We start from the raw sequence: 27,537 nt of genomic DNA on the forward strand, positions 1-27,537 counted from the left end.
TGAGAATCTTTCCAGCAGCAGATGTGCTGTATCTAGTAAGGCTACACTGGCAGGCCAAATGTTCTACCTGGAAAATGTAGTCGCCGGGCTTCAGGTCTGTGATGTCGATCCACTGACAGTCAATGTCGTGCCTGTAGGTATCCGAGCAGCCAACTGTGATGCCCTGTGCCCCGAAGTTTGCACATTCATACCTCTTCTGGATACCTGTCAGCATTCAGAGCAGAGCCATTCAGACCTGGCTTTATACAGATGCTTCCATCAAATCAAACATTCAGCGACATAGTTTATTCTTAACAAAGTCAGTATTTAATCTAAATATTTTTACTGTTCCCTCCATATGAAAGTAAATCATGTTAAACTATAACTCAGAATTCTACTCAAATCAACAGTATGTAAGAAAAATAAAAAAGGGAAGGGGGAAATCTGTATTTACCCTCGTCACAGTGAGTGTCCTCCAGACAGAAGCTGGCTTTGTGTCCCTCTGCCACTTTAGTGCCGTTTAGACTCAGCAGGTCATAGTGGGTGAAAACCTCCATACTGTGGTAATGTCTGGATTGGACAAGGAAAAACAGTATGTTGAAACATCCTATATATGTACCTATGTTTAGTAACTCCACAATAACAGTCTCATTTTACACTTAGCTTGAACAACAATTCCCCCTCTGTAATCATTTGAGAGTAACAGATCAGGTTTCATACAGTCACTATTAAAAAAAACAGCAGGAAACTACAAACTATAAGTCTCACCTGTGACACTCGTGCCAGATCCAGGAGTGGTGTGCCGCACGTGGCCTGAAGTCTGACTGGCCGTTGTTATGTATCTGGGAGGAGAAGCGGAGAAGGCGGCGGTAGGAGGTGGGGTCAGCTTTGTCAGCAGTACTGGACAGACAGTGCTCCTCGTGGGCACACTGCAGTGCGTACATGGGTCTGTCCTCCAGGTAGGTGGTCTGTTCCACAACTGGGGCATTGAGGACCAGGTCTGGGGCCGCTGGGACAGAGAGAGCAACAGGGACGTGGTGGTTAGCAACAGCACGCATCAACCTAAACTCAAAATTCCCCAATTAACTGTATAGCATCAAGCTAGTCTTTGAGAAAATGTTTAAAAGAAATATTTTATAAAGTTAATATCCAATAGTAATAGGGTATCAGACATTTTGACTTGGTCAAGGTGTTACTAGTAATGTTGGCTGTGTTCTCTGCCTCAGGACGGCATGACAGTGAGCCAGCCAGGACCCTGAAACTGAAGCAGCTAAATGGAATTCAGCCATCATTAATTGTATCGTTTCCACGTGAGCTTTTCATGTAGTGTCATGTTAAAAAGATTCTGAATGTATAAAGTATTTGTATTGCACAGTTTCTTACTCTGAGTACAAGAGACCCCAGCAGAGAAGCGTCCACCTCCTTTGGGACACTCGATGTGTTTCCCGTGATGTAGACACTGATCCACAGTTAACTCAGTCCCTGAACATCTGACTCCACTCATCACGACTGCGTCAGCTGAGGCGTCTCCTTGCCAGTAGTATGTTTCCTGATAAAATAAAAATCACTCAGGGTTAGACTCATGTCCTCATTTTTGTACCTTAAGGGAATTCAGTATTTTGGGAAATAGTTATTCTCCTTCTTGATGAGAGTTACATGAGAAGATTGATACCACTCTCATGTCTAAATGGTAAATATAGAACCAGCGGCTGCTTAGCTTAGCTTAGCTTAGCATAACATAACACCTATAAAGCTTGCTAATTAAAATATCTCATCCGTTTAACCCGGGCAAAAACTGCAGTGTAACCTGACACAACCTGTTTCCAGTATTTGTGCTAAGCTATGCTAACCGGCTGCTGGCTGTAACTTCATATTTCTTTTATATCTGACTGAACTCAAAGTCTTAATCCACAGCTCTGCTACAGAGATCCATCCTATGCTGGAGTTAGCTGCAATCAAGTGGATAAAGATCATGCTGCTCAAACTGTTTAGGAGATTGTGTGGGAATGTTTTAAGCAGCAACATTAACTTAATTTTCCTCCTGTACATAGTTATCCCAGTCGTCCCACAAGACAAATCTAATCAAAGAGTCTGTTACACATCACACACACAGCAAGGGGTGCTCTGTTGTCCTCACAGTCCTGACTCAGCCTTATTACAGCATTTTGCAGACCACAAGGACACGACCTGTAAAAAAAAAACCCTCATACTTTCCGTCATCTTCCACGGAGGATTCATGAGAAATAAACTGAGCTGAGGGATATGGATGTAGGAGTACTTGCTGGTGGGTTGAGGTGGACAGACATACAGCAGTATAGTTTAAGCTCTGTGTCATTTGTTCCATCTGGTGGTGGGGTTTGCCTGCAGAAGTATTTAAAAATCAGACAGGAAAGAGTCTCTAGCTCTACCGTGATAACAGAGAGCAGACATGTATTACTCCTAAACCTTCCGTTAACATGAGAATATGTGGACAAAGGGACGTGTTCTTATAATTCCCTGATCTGATTATTTGACGTGGCACAGAAAAGTGAAATGTCTACTTGTAATGAAAGTAGACACTTTATTTCCCACTGGTTCAAAAAGCACAATGTTGAAGTGTACTTGAGTAAAGGGCGAGTGCTCAAACAGTGACTACAAACACATGAGGACATGTTTACGTGCTGCTCCATTAGAAGTGCATTGCACATATTTGTCACAAACACACTTCAGGGAACTGAACCGCCTCCAACGGATCCTGTCCAAGTTCCCCTCATAAAACTCCCTGCTGTTATCAACGCACATCCCCATGATTCACACATACTTTCCAGACCTATATCATCTTTAACCACAAATAACACAGTGGGTTCAGCCTGAAAATAGAAATGCATAAAGAACACAAGGGGGGTCTTTAACTTTACCAGCCTCTTATCTAATGACATAAAGGGAGCACTGGGGTTAAAAAACAGGAGGTAAACGTAAGCAGGACAGGACTGACGCTGCCAAGTCATGCCAGGGGCTTTAGGGGTGGAGCTCCACTAAACTTCAAACAGCAAACGAAGGCTTTCCCCATCATCTGTGTCACAGACCATCCCTGACCCGCTCTCTTCACTGACTGTGTGTTTTTGATGTTTTTAAGACAGTGACATCCTTATTGTGCCCTCTGGGATCAATAAAGTTCAAGCTCATTAGAGTGAGAGTTAATGGTTTCCACTGACATGCTCACACACAGAGACATTATAACACATAGTACTGCCAGAGTGGCTTCATCTTGTCCATATTATACATGGCTGGAACTTGCATTTCATCTCCTGCACTCTCAAACTGAAGTCCCTCTCTATCTAATCTATCTAATAACATTGGTTTTCTATCCAAGCTATTACCCTAAATAATGATGTCACTATAATGTGAGGAAAGCCAAGCTGAAAAGGCAGAGGCAAGACCTGGCCTGAGGTGCAGACCGACCCCCTCTGACAACAGACAGCTTCCACTGTGTGTATATTCCTTTCCATTTCACCAATTTAACCTGGTGCTGTAGGTAAATATATTTTAAACTTGCCATAACGTGACATTGTGCAAAAAAAACCCCAACATGTTGCTGCACATTCAGCACATTGGAAATAGAAACAACTGTAATCAATCTGTAGGACAAAACAATACTGTACAAAAATCTTAAGATCCATGATGGAAATTCTGCACAGCATAAAATAAACTGTGCATATAGTTTATTGCTATGTTTATTACTGTTGTGCAAGATGGCCCGTATAAAAGTGTTTAGTGCCTGTCTGTGTATTTCCACACATTCAAGATAAGTCTTGATGTAGTTTAACATTTCATTTTAAACTGAGTGAATTGCCCATAAACTTGAATGAAAGCATAAATGATGGAAAGTCCAGTTTGGAGTGTCAGCGATATGTCAGAGCCTAAAATAAACCATCTCCTTTATGCTGAAAACCTGCTAAAAAGATAAGCTCATCTTAAAAATGATTTATTGGAAGGAGATGTGGAGAGCAACATTTACTCCAGAGATCTTACCTGGAAAGCGTGGCTGGCAAAGCCCAAGCCAAGCTGTCTGCACACTACCATGGCCTCCATGGTCCCCCAGCTGTCACTGCACACTGTGCCCCACACCAGAGCGCCGTTCTTCTCTGCCAGCACCTCCACACGACCCTCATAGGGATTACGGCCGCCACTTAACCGAAGCTGAGGACAGAGATAGACAGATGTGTCCTCCAGTTCTACACAAATCTTTATTTCTTTGTGTACTTTAGACAGCGGTACTCACTCTCTTGTTGAAGCCCATGGCAGGAACATTACATTTGACTGCTGCGTCCTCCTCGTGGCTGCAGCCCAGAGCGTCACGGTTGAAGTAGCACTCTGTCAGTGACTTTTCAAACCCAGAGCACTCCACCTCATTCATGTGGACTGGCCCCATCCCTACAGGAAAACACATCAGGCGCACACAAAATGTGTAATTGTCATTCTGTTGAACTTATGACTAAACTTACTGTGAGTAAAAATTGGACAAACAGGTGGAGCACTACAGAAAATAATCTGTCATCGATTTCCATTACTGGAAAGGAGAAAGCTGATCCTTGAGTTACACAATGATTTGTACTGCCCATTATTCCAGAGTACAACAGCAGTAGCCGCTATAGTGTTTTCCATCTTAAGACAGATGTAAGAAGTCCTGTTCCCTAGAACTACAGCGCAAAGGAAACCAGCAGTCAGCTATGTCAAATGAAATGAGACACTTGTGGCCTGTAAAAAAATAAAAATTCTCTCTCTGCAACTTTTTTCAGTCATCTCAGTGTAACGGAGCTTCCACAATAACATGTGCGAGTACTCTCTCCACGCTGATTTTGTTCCCATGTGACTGACCAGGAATGTCTCTAGTGATGCCAGCTCTGAAACTACAGCCAGAGGCCGAGACAGACGGGCAGTCGATGGAAGAAAATAAATTCACAACAGGAAGAACACAATGCTGCTGTAATCACACAGTCAATATTCTGGTAGGACAGAAAAATAATAGATTAAATAAATTAAATTTGTAATCTTACGTCAATAAAATTCAAATGCATAACACAAAAAATCATGGGCCATGGGTCAAGCAAAACTCTCAGCATTAGTTTGTAACTATCTATCAGATGAAAATGAGTGAAACATATACAAATTACACTTCTAGAAATACAGAAATTGTGTAATAACTATACATAAAAACTCCCACACAAATCCGGGAATCACTTAGTACTTTTTCAGTTTTATTGACATTCTTTTTCAGTCAACTTCAGTGACTTCTGAAAACAAACACAATCAGCTATTTCTAAGTCTACAGTCTGTGTGTGGCACCATTTTTGGATCGAGTGGTCAGCTCATAAAGAAATCCCTTAAATAACCTTGCACGCTCTCCAAAAAAGAATTCCTCCTCTGAAACCCATAAAGGCTGTTTTCTCTGCTGGAACATTTTGTGCGCTCTTGTGTTTTGCTGTGAGAATAAGAACAAGGCAGAGGAGTAATGCACATATGATTCTCATAATGCTGTGGTATATTGTATTTCACACAATCAGGCTCTGGGTCAAGGTATAAACATTAATGTGCTACTCCATACATTCCCCTGTGCCTTTTTTATGCTGACTTAAGGTTTAGACTGATTGAAGTGGGACAAAAACAGGTGGCGATACAAAGGCCAAAGATAAGGCGGAGGTGGAGGTCTCTGGTTACAGTCAACACCTTTCATTTTCACAGCTGGGAATGAGTTCTGCTTTGAGTTCTGCTTTGAATTTTGTTGAGTGATAGTGATTTTAGTGAGTGCTGTAAAACGTCATCAAGCTACAAACATATGAACAGTACGATCCCTAAATGTGTGGAGGAAATGTTACAGTTTATCTCCACAGGTGAGATTTGGGACTGTGGTCTCCAGTGTTCCAGTGTATGGAGTAACGAGTGTGCCACCAAACAAATTACCCGATCTCCTCTAAAGCGCAACTAATACTAGATTTTTGAAAAAAATAAACATTTTTGATAAGGATCCTTTAAATTTGGGTATTCAATTGTGACCACGATATGTACTAAACCTTCTGAGTGTGTAAGACTCCCCACTCCCACAACAATGTTTTTTACTTGAGTTTTTTTTTAAAACTATTATTATTTCGGCACACTTCACACTCCATATATTGTACCACCGTATCAGTCGTACTATGTAATAGAGTGATGAATCTGTAAAGTCATACCTTGTCCCAGTCGGGCGCCAGTCAAGGCCTCTTTGGCGCTTCCGAACCCAAGTTCTCGACAGACCACGGTGGCAGCTCGTATGTTCCAGTTGTCGTCACACACTGTCCCCCACTCCCCGTTCTTCAACACCTCCACTCGCCCCTCGCCAATCATAGCTCCGCCTCTTAGACGCACCAAGGGTTGCTACAGAAACAGTCCAACAAAAATTTAAATGAGTGAAAATGTAAATTATCATTGTTCTGCAGCAATGGAAAAAGTTTGAATTAACTTAACTATTTACAATTGTTCCTTGTTTGGCAGGCTTGAGAGAAAGTGGTGTTACCTTAGCTGAAATACTGATAATTGAATTGTATACATGACAGATGTTTAACTGTTTCCAGATGCTTGATTAATAAGCAGGAAATGTTGCAATCCAGTGCTGGATATATCAGGACTTCATTATAGGACTGTGTATCATGTGATTATTGAACTCTCTCTGGACCTACATAAAAAATATTTGGCTTCTTATAATACAATAATAATGCAGAAACTACAACTATAAAATCACATGCATGTTGAAATTGAAGAGCCTAATTCAGAAGTAATTTTCAAGAAGCTATATAAGAAATGTCACTGCAGTTTGTGAAACTAAAACCAGCCGTATGGTTACATAAGATGAAGTCTCGGGGAGCCTGTTGATATTTTGTTGTTTTCAGTTGTTCCCCCAGAAGGGAAGACTCACTCCTCCAGATGGGTTTGTTCTGAACAGAATGTTGATGACTGTTTTCTCCCTTATGAAAAACACTCAGTTTTTCCATGCATCTGATTCTGCTCCGTCTAACAAAATCACCAAAATCCAGTGCAATTACTGATCTTGACTGCTCTCCTTTGCCTGCATTCACACAGTACACAGTTTCCTCTCTGTCTTATTATTTCAGTATGCACTGTTGCAATAAGTAAGGAAGTTGTTCAGCAATACCATCAAGACAGAATCCTATACATTCACTGTACCTATCTCAAACAGCCAGTAACTTGAGATTGTGCACATAAACAGTTGATCCCTATTGTCCACTCCAACACAGAAAGGACGAGAGCTCAGATTCTTGCTGTGAAGCGACAGAGCTAACCACTGTTCCCCTGTGCAGCCAAGCGTGACCTACCTCCACCCTGTAGGCCTTCCTGAAGCCGGCGCTGACGCTGGGGGCAAAGGCACGTCCAGGCACACAACTGACCACTACAGGCATGCCCTGCTCACAGGTGTGGTTGCCCTTCAGCTCTATCTCTCGGCCCAGCTTACAATCAGACAGGTCGGCCTCGTTGCCGGTGCAGTTGACGGAGAAACCCCAGTAGTTCTTCTTACGGCGTTTGGCCAGCAGTCTGAGAGAGAAAAACACAATAACATTTTATTAGAAAAATATTAAAAATTACACTGTCTTCTTATTCTGTTCATTTGTTACGTTAACATCACTGCCAACCGTTTTAGAAAGCGTGTCATTGTTTTTTTATTATCTATAAATGAGGAATGTCAACATTTATCCATCTTTTCCAGTACTCGTGGTTGTCAGTTCATGCCAAAACCTGCAGACTTGAGACCTACTTCAAAAAGGCAATCCATCACGTTGAACATGTAGTCACTCTTTTTTGTTATTTTATGTTATGTAATTGTTACAAGGTAATGCTGTTGCAAAGACTGTTCTGGAAAGTGTTCCACTTGGTGCGTTCAAGTGAGACATCGATCACTTAATCATCACCCGCTGAGCCGCATGTACCCTTGGGATTCAGATGTCAAGAGACATCATACAACAGCAAAGAAGAGCTTTCAAAACAGTCTGTTACCAATTGGATTACCTAACAATGGTGACACATGGACATAAAAGGACCTTCTTTATAATGTAAGAAATGAATTAAGAAATGTAATGAAAAACACCTTAAAATTGTTTCATGTAGAAGACCACAATACCATTCTTTCTCACACTTGACTAAAATACTAAGGAGCTGTTTTATGGGAAGAGGGAATTTTAGGTATTTAGTGAGGAATTCAACAATACCCATCCTATGCTGAGAAGCACAATGGGAGTATTGTTGTGAGAGCACCTTAACATTCTCATGACCCCCATACTTGAATGGAAGTCATCAACTAAGGGTCATTGAGGAACCCAACAATAGTGGACCTTGAAGCAGGTCCGGGCCTTGGAAGAAGCAGACCATGTAATGAAACCAGCATGAGCTACATTTACAGCTGTTCGGTTCTGACAGCTTATGCAGATGCTGTAAATAGAGTGTACCTCCAGCTCGGTTTGAACACAAAGACAATTTGTGGTCCGTGAAATTTGATGTGCCAAATTTGATTCAGAGTTTTTAATTTTGTTAGACTGTTATCGGCACGTTTGGGGAAGGGAATGGTCCCGTGTTGTTCCAGATAAAAGACAGATTGAATGTGATCTTTCAACCCCATAAAACAATGAACCATGTGAGAGCACGGCAGCATCACACGCTGTAAAACCACACGCTTTGGGATCTTAAGTGATAGACAAGAACACCAAGTGTTCTTAGCTGGTTTGATGCTTCTTATTCTTCCTCCAGTTAAAATGCATCCATATGGAAGATTTGCATCTAATCAGATGAGATCATGTCTACCAGAGCTATACAAATAGAAACATGTTTTGTCTTTATCTTAGTTTATTGTAAACATTTGCTAACCAAAGCCAGAAACATTAATGTGAAGATCCAGGTGCAGCTCTGACCACATCATACATGATCATCCCGTTGACTCACAGTATTTCAAAATAAATGTATTTGTGATGTCTCTCTGGTCTTGATTTGACTGTGGTTGGACTGTGGTTCTGTGAGTCTTTCATTAGACTGCAGACTGGATGTGCATCATGAATGGATTAGGCTAATAGGCCCATTGTATGTGCGAAAATGTACTGAATACCAAACCAATCGAGTCATGTTCTTCTGGAAGAGCAGGTAGCCACATTTAATTCTAAAAAAAGGTTTGATTCTTGGATTTCTACCTCAGGCTGAGCTGTTTAAGAGATAAACATGTTGTTCTCTTTCATGCAGTTACCAGATCAGGAGATGTGCTCACGTGCTTATTCTCTCATGTGGATTAAGCAGCTGTTGTGTTTTGAACTTCAGTTCCCTTCTTAGCAGATAAGAATTATAAGACACAAAGTGGTCTAAGAAATAGCTGGCTTTTTGTTAGGCTACACATTGACATTTAAGAAGGGCAGTGTGTTAACAATCCTGCTCAGAGGGAAACAATTTGATGCAGCCAAAAGAGCCACTGTTTCACAGAGTATTGCACTCAGTCGTTTCCCAGCAAGACCCATCCTTCATCCTCTAAAACTTCCTCTGGCGGTGTTTGGCCTCTTGTCAAGAATCTGTAGGCTCAAGTCTGTTTAATCTCAGTGTCTCACCAAAATGGATGAGGGGTTGAGTCATGACTAGTGTAAACAAATGTCATTATGTAACCTTTCCTAACATCAGTTTGCTATGGTACAACATTCCTAAATGGACTAAATGGACAGGTAAAAAGGAGTTATAAAACCTGCCGGGAAATTTAAAAAAATAAAATAAAGTGTTTGTATCATACAGGAATGTGTGGTGTATCTAAAATATTAACACAGGGTGATTACACAGGTGTGACTTTAAAATGATTCATTATGTAGCCCTGCTATATCATAGCCTAAACAGTAACTCCAATTCATGTGAAGACTTTCATCATTTGTAACTGGCCTTATTTAAACTTAAGCTGCTGGCCCCCGGCACCATTACTCACTTGTAGGGTCGGGTATTCACGCGTTTCTCCCCGGGGAACCCGTACATGCCACAGATGACCCTGCTGTTCATCTCTGTCCACTCCTCATTGCAGATTTGTCTCCACTTGCCTCCGTCTTTCACCTCCAAAAAGCCGTCAGTGATGGGAATCCTTTTCCTGTGAGAGTAAGTGGCCCTGATCCTCACATCCTCCACTTGCACAGTCAGACCCTGAGAAACACAGCAGAGGAAATGTTTAATCACAACATTACACCTTACAGATATTGTACAGAAAGTAGATTGAAGTAGATGTTAGAGTACTACACACTCAACCAAATATTCCAGTCTTTAGAGTTACTTTTACTGTTATTCATTACTTCAGATACCAGCATCAGTCAACCACTTGTCAAATACCTGATCTCCCAACTCTACATCTAATGGACTGATTTCCATGACATTTTGTATGATGCATTTGTGATCCCTAGAGGGTGAATTGTAATAATATGGTCGATCTTTTTCTCTAGCGACACTATAACGCAGACATTTACAACTATTACACTGATTGCCATGAAGTTTGGTACAGACATTCATGTCCCCCGCAGGAGGACTTGTAATAACTAAAGATAAGTATATGTGGGATGTTTCAAGATATTGTGCAAAAAAAGAAATGTATCAGCAGAGGTTGGAGGTACTGGGTGCTGTGGCGTTCTTCTTGGTCTAGCTTGCCCAGTTGGTTGGCACAAAATGTTCCGATGCCACCTCCCCAGCACGCCACAGCAAAGAAGATGACACTGATGACATCCGTAGAAGCCTAGTGCACACGTTGAAGGACCTGCCTATAAAATTGTTTCCCACCATGTCAAGTAAAATCAGAGCAAAAAGGGAATAGCTGACTTAAAAAAGTGAAACACTGAAAGATAATTGGTGGCAGACATGTATATCAAGATATTGGTAGACTGTAATATGAAAACAGATTATCCTTCATGCTAAACATGTCAAGTAGTTATTGTTGTTTGTGAAATACTCATATTCTATATAATACTGTCTTTACATGCAAAATGTCTGCAATGCTGTTCCGATCCAATGGAGTCATTTTTTAAATTCACTCTAAATCATGTTTCCTTGCAGTGCTATATTACATTCAACTTACTGAAATCTACTTCGACTTTTCCATAAACTATACTGACACTGAGTCATTGCTTTATAAACGTGGTTATATAATTGGTGAAGTGAACATAATCGTGAATGAATTCGAGCTGTCTGACAAGAATGTTATTTAGAGGATGTAGCTGGTTTTACTTCTACTGTAGACTACACATGTACTGTTTCACTTGATATATTGTAAATACAGTACAGTATATGAGTCACAAAGGAAGTTCATACTCAGAGAGAATGCAAAAGTGTTTCAGGAAAAAAAAAGAAAATCGCCCTGTGGCCTCTTAGTTTGTACGTATGCTTGAAAACACGAGTCAAGCTGAAAAATCTGACGATGAAATCTTTGTTTAAACTTGTTGTTGCTGAGAGGCCTTAGGAGGTCCAATGAATGTCTGGAATTTTTCTTCCATATTTTTTGAGTCTTTAAAGTTTAGAGCTGAGATGTTCGGACCCATAGCAAGCTGGTGGAGAACATACATCAAACATGACAGCATAGACCTGTCAAAACCAGCTACCAGTGTTTGGGTTTCCCCAGAAAAAAACCCAAAGGAGAATAAATAATATTTCATTATTTGATGAAGTTACTGGGTATTATATATATGACTTAAGTTATATTTGTGTCATTATTCGATAGTGAAAGAAGCTGAAACGAACCAGTAGAGAACAAAATGAGAAACATTAGTCTTTTCCCTACGGGGGAGTGTGGAAGAAATCTGGGCCAAATGTCTCTGCAAAGACTTCTCATCTAGTGTCCTGGATTTCTTGGCTGACCATAAAATGATGAGCACTGATACAAGAAGTTAAAAAAGAAAGACGTCTAATTATGATTATAAATCAAGATTTTAAACATTATAATAAAGACAGAAGCTGCGTGACAGAGTTCAGGTTGGGAGTGTGTCTGCGGGTGGTCCACAGTCTTCTATAAAGGGCTGTAAAGCCAGTTGGTCAAACCTGGGGTCACCAACCACAATAAATATGAAGTTCCCTTAAACCAGGATGGAATGGTAACCTTTGGCCTCCAGGGCTTTATGGGAAAACAGCTACCTAATAACTCGAAACGCGATTGTTCAATTCCCTCCTTCGCAGGAACAAACTGCAGTTTGTTCCTGGCTGGGTGTGAGGCTGCACTGTGGGTGCCTAAAAGAGCCAGAACTCTGAGCTGCTCTGTGGTATGCAAATGCTGATCTCAGTGATTTCGTAACAGCCTGCTTCTTTAACTCTGCAAAAAACCAACAGCCAGGCATGTCTCCCAGAAATATTAAACGTTTGCCCACAGGGTGGTTTCCTGAGATGGCGTCAGCCTGAGGGAATGTGAATGGGAAAAGGTTTCAGAGTCTCTACACACTAAAGACTGCAATGCAGGAGGAGCCACGACTAAGTCAGACTGTTTCTACAGTGACCCCAGTCCTCCCACTGACCGCAGTGGTTAGAGTGGGTAAGAACCACTCTTTCATGGAGAGATTCCTGCTGGCCATAGCATGACAGAGTGTTTTCCGTCGGTGCCTGGTAGAATGGGAAGGTGAGGAGACGTGATCTTGATCAAGGATCCGGTGGTCTCAAATTTAAAAGCTATCTTAGTGCTTTGTTTACTTTGCTTCAGTAAAAGCAAGATGAGAATGATGTAGAGATGATTAATTATGTTATAAAAACATAAAGCTAATTGAAAATGTAACAACAAAATGAAACAAGGAAGACACAAAACTATACTCATAAATGTCCTAACTCAAGTACATTTGACGCAGAACATGAAATCAAACGGAAAATGTGAGTAATCAAAGTGAAGCCAGGTGTGGAGAGAAAAATACCTGACAGGACAGGGGGTACGAGGTGAGTTTGAAATGGGGCACTGAGATGGGTCTGACCAGTGTTGCATTTGGCACAGAGAGAGGAAACTGGCTGTCTGAACGTGCGAGACTAAAGAGAAGAGCACACCCACAGCTGGGATCAGTCCAGGCGTTTCCCCCTCTCAAACCCAGACCACCAGACATAAACTCAGCATAATATTGTTTGGCCAAGGTCCAAATCTACACACTGGTCAGTTTTTTTTAGCACCCTGTCAAAAAAAATGCTGGAAAAAGGGTGCTAAGCACAAAGAACATGGACCCTAAAGGATATTTTTTCACATTCTATGACTAAAAAGCTGTGAAATTTTCAAATATATATAATATTATATATTTTTCAAATGTCAAATTGGAAATCTGGACTTAATAGAAGGAAGAAATTCTGAAATACATGGAAATAAAGAGTTCAACATTTTGGGGGATATGCTTTTTCTTTTTTTTGCTGAGAGTCAGATAATAAGATTGATACCACTCATATCTGTAGGGTAAATAAGAAGCAACCACTAGCAGTCAGTTATCTTAGCTTAGCATAAGGCAGTGGAAAGCAGTGGGGAACGCTAGCTTGGCTCTGTCAAAGATGACCAAATCCACCTACCAGCACCAGTAAAGTTCACTCATTTACAGGTAAGATCTTGTTTGTTAAATCCATACAAAAACTAAACAGTAAAACAACTCGTTGTGACCAGGCCTTCTACCTTAATGCTAAGCTTAGTGGCTGCAGTACAGTACAGTAGCTTCATATTTAGTGCACAGACATGAGAGTGGTTTCAATCTTCTCATCTAACTCTCGGCAAGAAAACACATTTCCCAAAATGAAGTACAGGAAATGTGACTTCATATCAAACGTTGACCATTTTGGCAACCGGACCAGCCTAGATGTGTGATTGAGGTATGAAATGAACGCAGGCTTTCCATTCTGTAGGTCATACTAAGGCTAATTCTCAAATGGACATTTCTATTAGGTTGCCTCATCTTCACTCCCTCACTTACTCCCTTACCGTGGAACTGTAGTGATTCATTCATTCTGTGGCTTTTTTTTTTTGGACTTGTCTACAGCATGACTGTACATATTTACACATTAATCATTACCCATTTGTCAAAATAAATGATTAACGCAATATTTCTCAAATAAAGTCACATATTCTTGGTTGTTTGTAAGGAACAAGTTACAGAAAAAGAAAAACATTCCTCATTTAGCTGTACTCATTACTAGTCTCTGAAGTGAGCTTTGACCACTGAACTATTTCTGACTGGAGAGCAGACTTGTTTTTCTGACTGGGTCCCCCTCAGTAGATGTGTGAACATGATACTTTGGTCTAGCCAGTCTCTGACTAATGCTTCCACTACTGTGCATTTCATCCACATTATTCAGCTTTCCAGCAATGCCACACGTTTATCTGCACGTGCGCCCAGACTCCCACCAACCCCCGCCCCAGCTTACAAAACATGGCAAGTACGAATGATAATCACTCCACAGTTTAGATGAAAAGCAGGAGAACAGCAAGGCTCTTTGAAATTACTTTCACATCTGCCCCACCCCACTTTCTGCCTCACGGGCCCCCAGTGTGTGTGTGTGTGTGTGTGTGTGTGTGTGTGTGTGTGTGTGCGTGTGTCTGTGTGCTTTGCATCTGGAATATCTATCAGTGGGGTTACAGCTGCCATCATGGCAATGAAATGGAAAAGAATCATTACTATAGGTAGACTAGACGCACACATACACACACCTCATCTCAAACTGGGGTTAAATTCAGTGTAGATATGTTTAAATGGCCATTATTACAGAATTGGTTAGCCAGACTTGCCTGTGTTGGAAATGGTCATACTATACAGATTAATCATTACCTTTTTCAAAATAAATATTTATTGCAAATTGCTCGTATTAGGGAGTACTTACGGTTTAAGCTCTATTTCCATCCTTTGAGCCCTCATGGTCTGCATTCAAATTACTTCACATAGTTAAAGGAATAGTTTGATGGTTTGGAAAATTTCATTTTCTTGCTTAGATTTGGATGACTTTGCCCTTTCATAGGGCTTTTCCTTTGTCAAACCAGTGATTTGGGTTTCCATTACCCATTTAAATGTGCCAAGCTGTGCCAAGCCGCGCCCGAGATGGACCATCTCCGGAGTCAGGCCAAAGCACGACCAACCAGCAGGTTGCGGTGACATCTCACCGTCTGCGGCTGACCTGTGACAATCCCCATCCCCCCCCTCAAACAAGTATTGGTTCTGGGCCCCCGGATAGCTCAGTGGGTAGAGCTAGCGACCCATGAACCGAGGCTGAGTCCTTGCTGCAGCGGCCCAGGGTTCGAATCCAACCTGCGGCCTTTTGCTGCGTGTCATCCCCTCTCTCTGTCCCCCTTTCCTGTCTTTTGTCAGCTGTATCTATCAAATAAAGGCAATAAAAGGCCAAAAAAAAGTGTTTGTTCTGAGAGTCAACTCATGTCTTTACAGGAGACCAGAGAGACAGATGTTCTTAAAAGTCTATGAGTGTTCAGCTCTCAGTGCTTTTCTAGTTTCTAACTGAATCTCTGCGGTTTGAAGTTTAGTTTGTCTCTTTCACGTTTGCTTTCAGCTGTATAAGAGTCGTGTTAAGTTACTGTTGATGAAAACCAAACACTTCCTGATTTGGCTGCTTCATAATAAAAGCATTTAAATAACAAAATAACTTTTATTGTTAAGAATTTATAGCAAACAAAATGTGTTCATCACCAAATTAGCGGAGTATAGTTAGCAGCTATTCTTCAAGAAAAACAAGTTTACACACTGCAGGGAGGAAGGCGGCCATGTTTATTTGTGCTCTAGAACGTAACCAATCAGAAAATAACGTTTTATTATTTAATTATTTATTTTAGCTTTGTTGTCGCTACACATTTCCCTCTCTTCATTCAATCTTGAGCTCTCTCCACCGTCGCCGCTCTCTCTGACTTTAAAGACACACCTTCAAGCAGGTAGTCCTGTTGCAATAGAGATGTTAATCCCTGCCGTTCTGGGCTGATGTGCTGAGTTGAAGCGAGTCAAGCCAAGCCAGCACATGTGTATGGGAAAGGGCTATGCTATATGAAGCTGCTGCCAGGAGATTGTTGGCTTAGATTATCATAAAGACTGGAACCAGGAGGGAACAGCTAGTCCATCCAGGGGTAAAAAAAACCCTCTACCAGCAACTAAATTATTGTATCTTATTTGTTTAATCTGTACAAACACAGAAACAACAATTTAGAGTTTCACAGGGGGTTCACGCCAGAATATTTTTGTCCAAACACAGTTACTTCCTGGAATCGTGTCACCTCAAGGACCACCTCACACAATCCCCCATAAAATCTGCTTTTACACTTTAGTAATAGTATGGATTAAACACCAAGATATAACATTATTATTCATTAGTGAGCTTTAGAGGTTCTAGTTAACAGATTTTGATACCTTTGGACAGAGCAAGGCTAGCTGTTTCCCCATTCCAGCTTCTATGCTAACATGAAGTGGAATCAATCTTCTCATCTAACTCCCAGCAAGAAAGCAAATTACTTACAAAAAGTCAAACTTAATTATCGATTACTTGATCCTTGAAGTTTAAATGGTTTGTGTTGAAATGCTTTAACATCACTGTATACAAAATTGAACTGGCTCTTTACGGCACTAAAAATATATAAATATAGAATTATAGCAACATTTCTCTCATGAGTCAAGTGACTCATGTGCACCTTTACCTTACATCTGAATAACTCTTAAATTGTGTAATATCCGAAACTTTAGTCTTGGTGCATATGTGCGCTGCACATAATAAGTCAGCACAAAATGCAAATGGTAAATCATAAAGTGCAGAGTTTACACTTCGGGCACTCTGCAGCCCAAAGGAGATCCACAGCGGGATCCAGCTGTTAAACATGTGGTGGATCCGCTATGCTGGAGAAAAATTGTCTTCAGCCTCCTGACATCAACCTTTTCTCCCCTCGATCACTCTCCTCCTCACAAGCCTCTTGCATACACCATGTTGGAGGCGAATCCAACTTTGGCTCGGGTTTCCTTTTGTTGTATAGCAGTGAATGCGAGGAACTGAAATTCTTGTAAGCAGACACCGTCGCGCCTAAATGAGAAGTGCAACCTTTGCCCTGTTTAGATGTGCAAAGAATCAAAAGGCTTTTAACCACCGCATTCTGTTATTACAACTGGCTGCTGACGTCTTGTGTTGATTCTGGATATAAGTGTTTGGTTAAAGCGAACACACAATGTGATGTGGTGGGCAACTGCAGCTGCTTTTGGCGCTCATTTGTTTCTCATCCCTGAAATTCCAGACATCTTCTAATGAAGGAGAAGTATTTAGCAATGATTCTATCGACACAAATGACACGTGTAGCGTGCCTTTCACACGTGAACAAAAACCCAACATGGCAAAGTTGGTTGAAAAGTCCCCACTAGCAGATGGTAAACAAAGTTTCCTGCCATCTCAGTGTTTGGTTCTGCTGACAAATGTAATCCCCGTCCCCTACAGAATAAAGGACTTCATCTGTCATAATCTCCTCCCGCTGCCACACACAAACATATGCTAATAAATAAAACAGACACATAAAAGACTCCAGGGAGGGTTGTTGCAATGGTGTACAGCATTCAATGCTGCATGTTAAAATAATTAACATTATTTATGACAATAACTCAGTCATACAGGAATGTATGTTCTTTTGTTGGATTATTGAATAACTAGCTGAGAAAGGTAAGAGACCTGGCTTTTGTCTTCAGAGGACAGATCAGTAGCAGACAGCATTAAAGACTGACCTTAGTGGAACAAAGTAACAGTTCAGAGGTTAAAATGACGGTTCTCACCAGAGCTTTGACTGTTTTTTTTTTTGAGAAACACACACTGAGATTAGATTCTCAGCAAAACTTGATATCGCCCCATTAGTTCTTGTTATACTGTAGCATGTCTTCGATTGCAACTCGTGCCAGTGGAAGCTGCTGTTTTCATTAATGACAGACTCATGTCTTCCGTAGACTATTATTTGTGGTCAAAGCTGAACTTGCCAGGGTGAGCTGTTCTGGTCTATCTTCACATATTCCCATATGCTGTAAAGTAGTCTCATGATTTATCCCTCACAAAAACAAAATAATTGTAGTTCGAAGCAACTTTGTAACCTGTAGATTTACCCTGAAGTACAGTACTGAAAAACATCAATTTGACCATTGCTAGTTATCTAAATTCTGTACCTCAAATTCAGAATCTTCACTTCACTTCACAGTTATATCAACTTGAACAGACACAACCTAAAGCCCGAAGTACAGAAAACGCACTGTGAACTGTACTCTTCATACTTCAAACATATATCATCTTGAAAGTTGGAAAGCATTCACACAGAAGCAAAATAACTGATTGGCCACCCTTTTCGCAATAACCTCTACTTTGACTGTAGCGCACACTCGGTTAGGGTGTTAACTTTCCAGATTGAGCACAGAATGTCAATTCATGCTGTGAATAAACAGGTTGAAGGAACAGTGCTGCCCATTGCTGACGTCAGCCTAAGCATGGTTAAAGAGGTGTAGCTACACCTTTTCCCATTCCTCTCCCCTGCGACTTGAAAGGCTGGGCCGAGGAAATATTTACAGGGTGGGACTGAACTGCAGTAACACCCGAGAGACCATAAATACACAAGACAAATAGGGAACACAAGGGTGCTGCTTACATACACAACCAGCAAAAATAAGAACGTTTTACACAGGACTCAGCAGTCCATGATTTCAATTTCTCCTCTTGTCTATTCCTCCATTCCCATGACTCAACTAGGCACAAGAAGAAGGCACACAGGGATTTCAGATGCTCTCCTCAGTTGTCTTAACTGAATCAGTAAAAAACACAGTCACTGTTCTTGCTGTTGTAACCCGGCCAAATCTCCCTGCTGACTTCTAGTATGAACAAACAGAACACTCTGAATGTAGTCATGGACTGTTAAAGCATCGACTGTCTTCTAAGCTGCCAAAGAAAATTTGTTTAATCTCTATCAGTCTGGTTTTAGAAGGGAAACCCTCTATGGCAGTTTATTGTAATAACTTGTTCTCTGACAAGCTTCTCTTCCTCCCTTTCTCCTGGCACATCCACAAACCAACACTGACTTTCCATCCGGTACACAAGGCGTTCTCTGCAGCCAGACAGGATGGTCTTCCTCCTCTCTGAGTCATCTCCAAAATCTCCCAGGCTGCAGAGTGGGGGTCTAGTGTGGGCAGGGATAGGCTAATAGCAGCCTGGCAAAGTCATTAGTGCAAGTGGTGGAGTGGACAGCTCTACAATATGCGCTGACTTGTGGATTATTTCACTGGCTTCATGTCATGGCAGATGTGACTACCTACACGGAAGAACTGCTGTCTAATTTTTTCCAGACATACTGATTTAGTACCCATTAGACCATTATTTTGATTACTAGTTGTATCCATTTAATCATACGGAGGACAAAATGCTGGAGGTGGTTGCAACAGCTGTTTGTAGGGTCTTATTAACTTAGCACTCGTTATAATGCAAGTGGTTACTTAGTAGAGATTTGTGCATCACTAAATGAGCTTGCTAACATATTGACAAAGAGGTAAAGGGAGATTTATCTGACCTGACTATTAAAATGCTGTTTGAAAATGACTAGAACATTTTGAATTATCCTTCATATTCCAAAACATCTGGCCAGTAGCATTAGGCTAAATGACCTAATAAAGTTGGTTACCATATTTCTGCACAAACAAACTTCTTCATGCATGCATATATCCTGTTTTCATGATTATTTGTTTCTGATCAGACAGTGATGCAGATGTTTTTTAAGCAACTGATTTACGCATTACTAAAGTCTTTACTAGCTTACGTTTTAATGGTGCAACCCGGTTTAGTAAACCACTACTTTAAAACAAACTGAGTGACACATTTACAAATAGCTGATGCAACCCAGGCTGTATGCAGATTTTTCTCAATGGTCAGGTTCGGAGATGTGAAAGTTATTCAGTGAATCAAAGAGAGAAATGGATGATGGATATTTAATAAATGATAATAATACATTTTATTTATAATGCCCTTTTCATCAAAAGATCTCAAAGTGCTACAGGTTAGAAACAAAAAAAGATAAGCAGTTTTAAAAAAAATAAGAAAAGGAGAAAAGAATAAAACAAAAAAAAAAACATCTAAGCACATTCAACATCATTTTCAACACAATCAAGACTGAAAAATATTGCTCCTCTTAATACCTACAGACAGACATTACATTCAATCCACTGATCTGTCTGGATCAGTCTGGAAAGTTGGACGGATTTGAAAAAAAAAAAAAACCTCTCTTGTAGCAACTTGGAGCAATGCATGATTTTCTTTCATCTTAAGCCTACCCACTGTTTCTTTTTTTTTATTGTGCTGAGCATCTGTTCAGGGTACAAGCGTGTACTTGAACCATGTGTGGATGCTACTGGAGTTTTATTAATTATGTGATCAAGTGATCCCACCCAGGTGTTTACATGTGTGTATAGGCACAGACCTGTTTACTTTAAGTGTACTGTACATGTGTGCAGGTTTAACTGTGAGCGTGTTGCTCCATGGGAACCTACCTCCTCGCTGTTGGCCTGGTTCCGGATGAACTTGAAGCCTGGAATGCGCTTCTGGGTGCACACCACTCCGACATCTTCTGAGTGTTTGCAGTCAGACACTCCAAAGCCATTGGACTGACAGTGAGCCAGGCTCTTCTCTCCACCAGTGCAGTGCACATTGTCTAGCCAGATACGGCCTGGATCGGAGACAGGCAAAGATGCAAGCAAATGGATATATGTTGTAATTTTCTTGCAGTAGACCCCATGTTGTTGCTTTGTTTAGTTTTGAGTGGATGAAGACGATGGGCATGCTGGTTTTACTTGGATATTTAGTGCCAATACAATAATATATCCTTTTACTTTTCTTGTATGATGGTAAAATTGTATTTTTCTGTTGTAAATTGTAGAACTGAAACCATTAGTTGATTGATTAGTCGATTGATTAGTCAGCAGACAATTAATCTGTTTAAGGGTTGTAACCTGTTGATTATAGTTGTGTTATGTTGAGTATTGGTGCCACGGTCACACAGATATAAGAGATCTTGACAATCCTGACAAAATATTGGAGTTTTAACATCTTTATTTGATAATTTTTTTGTGTTTGTCACCTCTCCTCTAGAGTGCACTTGGCAATCCTCTGGTTTGGACGCTGTCAAACCAGTCTCTACCCATTTGGTCTCCTTTTATGGTCAACTTCCTGGGGGAATGTGCCAAGTGTGGTATGGATGAGGGGGAGGTTTGGGAGATGTTTGGAGGATATGCTGATTTTGAACAGTTTGAGATAAAGTTTACTCTTTCAACATGTTTTGTAAATTTTTTCTACTGTTAACTTATAAAAGTTATCTATTGAGAAATAGATAAAACTCGGCTACAAGTTAATTGATATACTAATTGTTATTTCCTGGGGTAGGAGGTGCTAACGTTTATATAAGTAGGAGTTGGACTTTCTCCCAGTGTTCAGATGATGTTGGCGAACAGACAACAATGACTGTCTACTGCCAGGGGCCCGAACTTCAAAGCTGGTATTCTTTGGATACCTTTCAGGGTTGTTTCCCCCCCTAACCTTTAATTTGAGAATTTCCAGTAATTGTTTCCCAATAAAATAAAGAACCTGGACTGCTGAACAGTTTAAAGTTCCCTTCCTTTCTGTGTGTGAATATATATACACCCATAAGCCACCGATATGAGCACTGACAGGTGAAGTGAATAACACTGATTATCTGGTTATCATGGCTCCTGTCAGTGGGTGGGATATATTAGGCAGCAAGTGAACATTTCATGTCAGAACACACAGTGCATCACAGTTTGTTGGTATGGGGCTGCAGAACATTATGACCACCAGGGTGTCCAGGTGGTTATAATGTTATGGCTGATCAGCGTGTATATATATATATGTATATATCTATGTTTTCAATTCCAAGTAGTTTTCCTTAATAAGGAATTAATTAATGAGCAAATATAAATGGAAGAGAGGTTACAACATTGTACCTTGAAAACTTAAGCCATATGTCACACCCTCATGACTTTTATGTCTAGTCAGATAGACAGTAAACCTACTCACGTTGAGACGTGCTTGGTCTCCAACATAACGTGACGCATTCTTTCAGGCAAAACGTGCCCAATAAATGTTGTTACGGTTGAAGCAGATCATCTGCTGTACAGCTGGCTGTTCTGATTCAGCCGTGCACATAACTGTAGCCATAGAAACCACCAACGGACTGCTCATCATTCTGACAGTCTCAACATGTTGCTGAGGAACATCCTGATCATACCAAGAAAGTGACTGCATGTTATATGGTCACGTAGCCTCCTCCTGGCAGAGAGATCATTACTTCTGGAACATTTTCATTACAGGAGCCAAGTCCTCTGAAGCTGAAGCAGAGTTTCCAAGGGACAACCAGTTTGGTCTCAGTACACCTTTGTCTAAACAAATATTCCGCTTTGCCAGTTGTGATAAATCTGGATTGCTGTGTTAAAACTATCATTCGCAGGCCTTATGGGAATGTAATTTCACAAGCCAGTGAAAAGAGCAGGGGCCACACTGTGTAGGGAGCCATGATTTTTCTGATTCTGAGCTTTTATTGGCACTTTAAGCCAACAGCATAGCCTTAACCCAAAATTATAACAAACTGGACAGACCACAGTGTTCCTAAAAAGATATAAAGCAGAAATAAAATAATAAATAAAAACACATAACTGTGATTGGCCCCGGTGCAACTATTGACAGCTTTGCTGGTTGCAGCGTTGATATTTATGCCAGTGGTGTAAACACAGCTGAGGATTGGATTTAAACGTCCCTGCAGATAAAAAAAACTCTCTGAATCCAAAAGGGATGTCTTAATACTTGTTATGTAGTTATGTCTTTAATTAAAAACATTCTGTGGTTTCTTTCAATAGTGCATAAGTCATCATGATGGGAAATGGAAAATGCCCTTGATCACTTTTATAGCCATGTGTCTCCACCAACAAGAAAACACAGATAAAAGTAGTTTCCATTCACTCACATGCACACAGCTAGTCTGGGCCTCAAATACTCATACACACTAAACATCTATTTGCCAGGAAAAGATCATTAAAAAAACTTCACAATATTTAAAGTGACAAGTGTCCTTTAGTGATCTTTCAGAAACACTGGTAGGACATTAACCCCGTCCCAAAGGCCCCCATCTTTATGTACTTATGCTATTGCTAAAATGCAGTGTAAACAGTTGCCTGTGTGCCCAGCCATATACATCAAACTGCTTGTTAACTGCTTCTTGCAAATACACATGCAACATTATATGCATGGGATATATTACTTCATGAATGTGATTCTTGAAATTGCTATAATGACTGTGGTGCTTTGGGAAGCAAGTTAATTACTTTGCTTTCAGAGCGGCTAGCTGGATGTGGCTGGCCCAGTGGGAAAACATGTGCCTTTAACAAGGACACTGAGTTAATTAACACCTACCAACTGACATTTACCACCAGCAGCTACCGAGTTGGGAATCTCATCAGTGTTTTTACAGTGATGGAGGAATTCATACCCGGCAAAGTGAGAGGAGATGAGATTATGTCTGTGTGTGTCTGGTTCACACACCAAGTGTTTCCAGCCCCCCCCCCCCATACTCTGAACTGATTGGCGTGTCTCAGTTCTCTAATGGGGAAACCAGTGCCTGAGGGTATTAGCAGTCAGACGGGGGGAAACGTGTACCTCATTCAAGGATTTCCATGGAACATATGAAACTGTTTAAACTGTATGAAGAGATATACTGCCTTTGAATGAGTGTGGTTGGCAGTTTGCTCAGATATAACTCTCAGCTCCTTCTTAAGACAGCTGACTGACAAGACTGAGACGATTTTTGGAGGGTTTTGATTAGATAACACAAGGCTCAGATCAAATCCTGGAAACCAACACTTCTAATAAAAACTCCATGCTAGTTTTCTTACCTTCTCCTCTTCCGTACTTGGCTGAAGGCGACCAGGACTCAGCATCCACAAAGCCGAGCTCTTTGCACACCACTCTGGCAGCGTAGATGGAGAAGTCATCATCGCACACTGTCCCCCACTCTCCATTGTAGAAAACCTCCACCCGGCCCTCGTAGTGTTTCCTCTTCTCCCCAGCTAGACGTAGCTGGATTGCAGGGCTGCCAGAGTCTGACTGGGCGTTGCACAGAGTCCACATGTACAACGCAGACAAGAGACAGCAGATGGCAACTGGGCGAGACATGATGCAGGGGGGCAAGGACAGTGATCTAGGGAGAGATAAGGACAACACTTAATAAGACTGTAAGAATCAGTAATAGAAGCTGTTTTAAGCTGTATAACATCACACTGGACTACACTGCCCTACAAAGACATATGTTTTAGTAGCTAAATAACCTTTTACAGCTAAAGTAAAAGAGTTATATCAAGTTTATTATTCCACACAATTAAATAAAGCGGTAACTAAATCAATTCATGATGGAGAAGGAAGAAAAACAGCCAGATCCTGCTACAGGTAGCTAGCTAGCTTCTCATTAGCTGTCATCTCATTTTTTGACTCTACTTAATTGTAAACAGCATTATATTGATTTCAATATATGATCACACTTGATTCCAATATTATGGACTGTAAATAATAAAACAAAAGTACATTTTCTTAAACAAACTAGTTTAAATGGAAGAGAAAGCTCAACACATTTTGTTGGTAGATAGCTATTACAGTTATTTAAGCATCCTGTGAAGATTATCCAAAGGCAGCGTGTGGTATCTGCATTTTAAATGTATTGTGTATGTTCTGTGGCTGTTCAATTATCTAACTGATTTCTATTAGTTTTACAGTTTGCAAACCCTAACCCCTTTTTCTGAATTTCAATTCTATAGTTACTGTACTGTACCTTTGTAGGGCAGTATGCTTTTTGAATATTTCTATACGAGATGGACTTAACATTTTCCAATTCCAAAGAGTTAAACTGAGGGCTGAATGTTGCAGAGGCACACAGTAATTTGTGGTGTGTGGCAGTTCTGTCCATAATTTAAGCGAGTGAGCAGTATACAGTCTTGTGCAGGAACAGTTTGGTTTGGCCCTCAGCAGGAACCCAGAGACCCCTCATTGGCCTCTACGCAACCACAAGTATAGGTTCGTGAATCACAAACTGAATTCACCGCAGTTTTACAGTATATTGAGCGAACAGTGAAAATACATTTCACTGCCAATAAAAGAGAAACGAAGGAGAAATTGGGAAGGTTTGGGTGAGAATGAAGATGATATTGCTGAGACAAGGATTCCTCTCTGTGTCTTCCTAATGGAGAGCAAATGTGGGCTCCTGCAGGGTGGGTGCTGCTGCCCCTCTCATTTATCTGCTGATCTGTGCCTGGAGGCTGCGCAACTGAGCTTCAGACGGAAAGTTGACTCCACCTCGATATTTCATGGCAAACCATGAAAGTGTCAACTAAGGGACCAAAAGCCCCTAGGGAGGAATGTTCCTGGAGTAAAGAGAAGGGAGGAAGACAGTGAAAGTAAGGAGACCTCCACGCCTTTAGTGTGTTTAAGGGGATGGGATGGGGGGGGGTTGCTTTCCGAGTTGACGTCATAGTAACCAGCCAAACAAACTGCAGAGCGCACAGGCTTAAAAAAAACACCCCTGGAGTACACAGTCAATAACTTGTCAGACCGCATAAGATGTCAGCTTGTGATCCTCAGAGTGAAACATCTGGTTTATCTTCCCATGAAAGGAACATGTTCAGCAGGAGGAAGGAGCTATTACCCAATGCTGTTAGAGTGACAGAATCAACCATACATACATTTTAGATTAGTAGAGTTCAGAGTGCAGCTCTGAGTGAACACACATAACTCCAGTCAGCACGTGTCAACTCCACATACCTATTCATGAAAAATGAACACTATACGTATGCTCTAGATAAAACTGCTTACAGAAGCAGTGGAGACACACCCACACCCCACAAAACAATGGCCACAGTTGAGACTTCAAACTGGCTCAGAAACTTAACTTATATCAGACTTATGGAGAGTTCAGCATTGCAGAAAGTGTAAAACACGTAGTCCTGCATGAGAACAATAAGGCCAACAAGATAGGAGAAAGCTGCATGTGAGTGAAAGATAGCCAAGCACGGTCAAGCCCAGAATTCCATATGCTGAATTTATTGCTTTTCTCAGTCAAAGCCAGAGCTCTTGTATAGTCTATTGTTCATTTCAGAAACCAACAAATCAACCATCAAGTGTCTGTTAAGCCCTGGCCAGCACAGATCCCAATATTCCCAGTGGCTGACAAAAGAAAGACTTCATGAATGCCAAGAGAGTCAGAAGAGTCCTGCAGCTTCCTCAGGAAATGTGTCCAATGTCAGCACCAGAGTAAAGATACACAGCAGACTGATGCTCATTCCTTTTCCATTGTAGCTTGTTATTTAGGCTTTACGACAATGCAACACACTGCAGTGACCCGTGTTCTCATGAAGCTAACTTTTGGGAGGTTGAACACTTAAATTCAGATCAAATATGGGTTGTAAAATTAAATTCAATTAGTTAAAAGGGAGAAACATGCAAATTGTCTGCCATTGTTTTGTTAGAAGTCGAAGAAAGAGGACGAAATAAGAAAACCCTTCACTTCTAATGAGTCTCAATGTTTCACACGCGCACGTGCGAACTCCCATCAGTGGTCAAATCTCGCGTGAGAGAGTTTAAAGGAAACAACTTACTTTGACAGACGGAGAACGAGCAGCACAGCCTTTCCAATACGCAGACTTTTTCAGTTTTGCGACCTGTTGGAGAGGATGAGATGTGGACCAGCGGGTCTTTGTCCCTTTAGTACTCTCCTGGCTGTTTCCTCTGCTCCCCTCACAGCTGGCCGCGCGCTCCCAGCCCACTCCTCACCACACAGGGCAGCCAATGAGAGGCCGCCTCAGCATCCTGGACCCGCCCTCTCCGGTCCAGTCACCAGGGTTACACAAACACACTGCAGGCGCTGGAAAGATCATGGACCTGCATCTGTGGGTTATGAAACTCTACATTTATGTAAAACTTCCGTTTCCAGCATATTATGGCCTTTATATGGTCTTAAATGTGAGACACTGCATTTAATGTGCCTTTTGTGTTTGAATCAAGAAGTTAAAGGATTACTCACTTCTGTGGAGTTTATTTATTAAAGTATTATGATATGAAATAATGTTCTTTTTGTACTTTCCTTGGAAGAAACCATTCTCCTTCTTGGTTGAGAATGCCAAAAAGCTTAAACCTCACAGCTCACTGTCGATGGTTTGGGAGTGAACTCGATGACTTTTACACCATTAATGTTGGGGTGTTGTGGGCTCTTAGGTGCTACGTCTGTGTCTTTAAAGTTCCATTTAATCATATTTTTGATGTTCAAATTGAATCAAGTGACCTATTGTTGTTTACTATCTACTGTTAGATGCGTTTTGGTGCATATAGACAGTATATAGACTGTATAAAAGCCAACTGTAGACAACCATTTACAACAAGCTCAGTCTAGTACACTGGCTTTCTTCCCATCATACCATGGGTGACAATATAGACAAGGTAAAGGAGTGGCTGACAAAACAAGTCAAAGAGAGACAGATATTTTCTTAAGAGTTTGTGCAAAAAAAA

At 41.0% G+C, this 27,537-nt stretch overlaps 1 protein-coding gene across 1 annotated transcript in view; it reads right to left on the reverse strand.

Annotated features, from left to right (window-relative positions):
- loxl2a (lysyl oxidase-like 2a) overlaps positions 1 to 26,780 on the reverse strand; it is a 30,164-nt gene extending 3,384 nt beyond the window's left edge. The window contains exons 1-12 of the mRNA XM_051416560.1: positions 26,631 to 26,780; positions 23,883 to 24,187; positions 20,475 to 20,650; positions 9,950 to 10,158; positions 7,326 to 7,542; positions 6,186 to 6,369; positions 4,241 to 4,392; positions 3,991 to 4,158; positions 1,363 to 1,528; positions 748 to 988; positions 434 to 549; positions 68 to 204 (exon numbers count right to left, since the gene is read on the reverse strand). Of these exons, the coding sequence (XP_051272520.1) occupies positions 68 to 204; positions 434 to 549; positions 748 to 988; positions 1,363 to 1,528; positions 3,991 to 4,158; positions 4,241 to 4,392; positions 6,186 to 6,369; positions 7,326 to 7,542; positions 9,950 to 10,158; positions 20,475 to 20,650; positions 23,883 to 24,162 (2,046 nt within the window). The 5' untranslated portion in view covers positions 24,163 to 24,187; positions 26,631 to 26,780. The remainder of the gene's footprint in view (positions 1 to 67; positions 205 to 433; positions 550 to 747; positions 989 to 1,362; positions 1,529 to 3,990; positions 4,159 to 4,240; positions 4,393 to 6,185; positions 6,370 to 7,325; positions 7,543 to 9,949; positions 10,159 to 20,474; positions 20,651 to 23,882; positions 24,188 to 26,630) is intronic.
- Positions 26,781 to 27,537: the final 757 nt, after the last annotated feature.

The sequence above is a fragment of the Dicentrarchus labrax genome, unplaced genomic scaffold (genome assembly GCF_905237075.1).
Source record: "Dicentrarchus labrax unplaced genomic scaffold, dlabrax2021, whole genome shotgun sequence".
NCBI classification, from domain to species: domain Eukaryota; kingdom Metazoa; phylum Chordata; class Actinopteri; family Moronidae; genus Dicentrarchus; species Dicentrarchus labrax.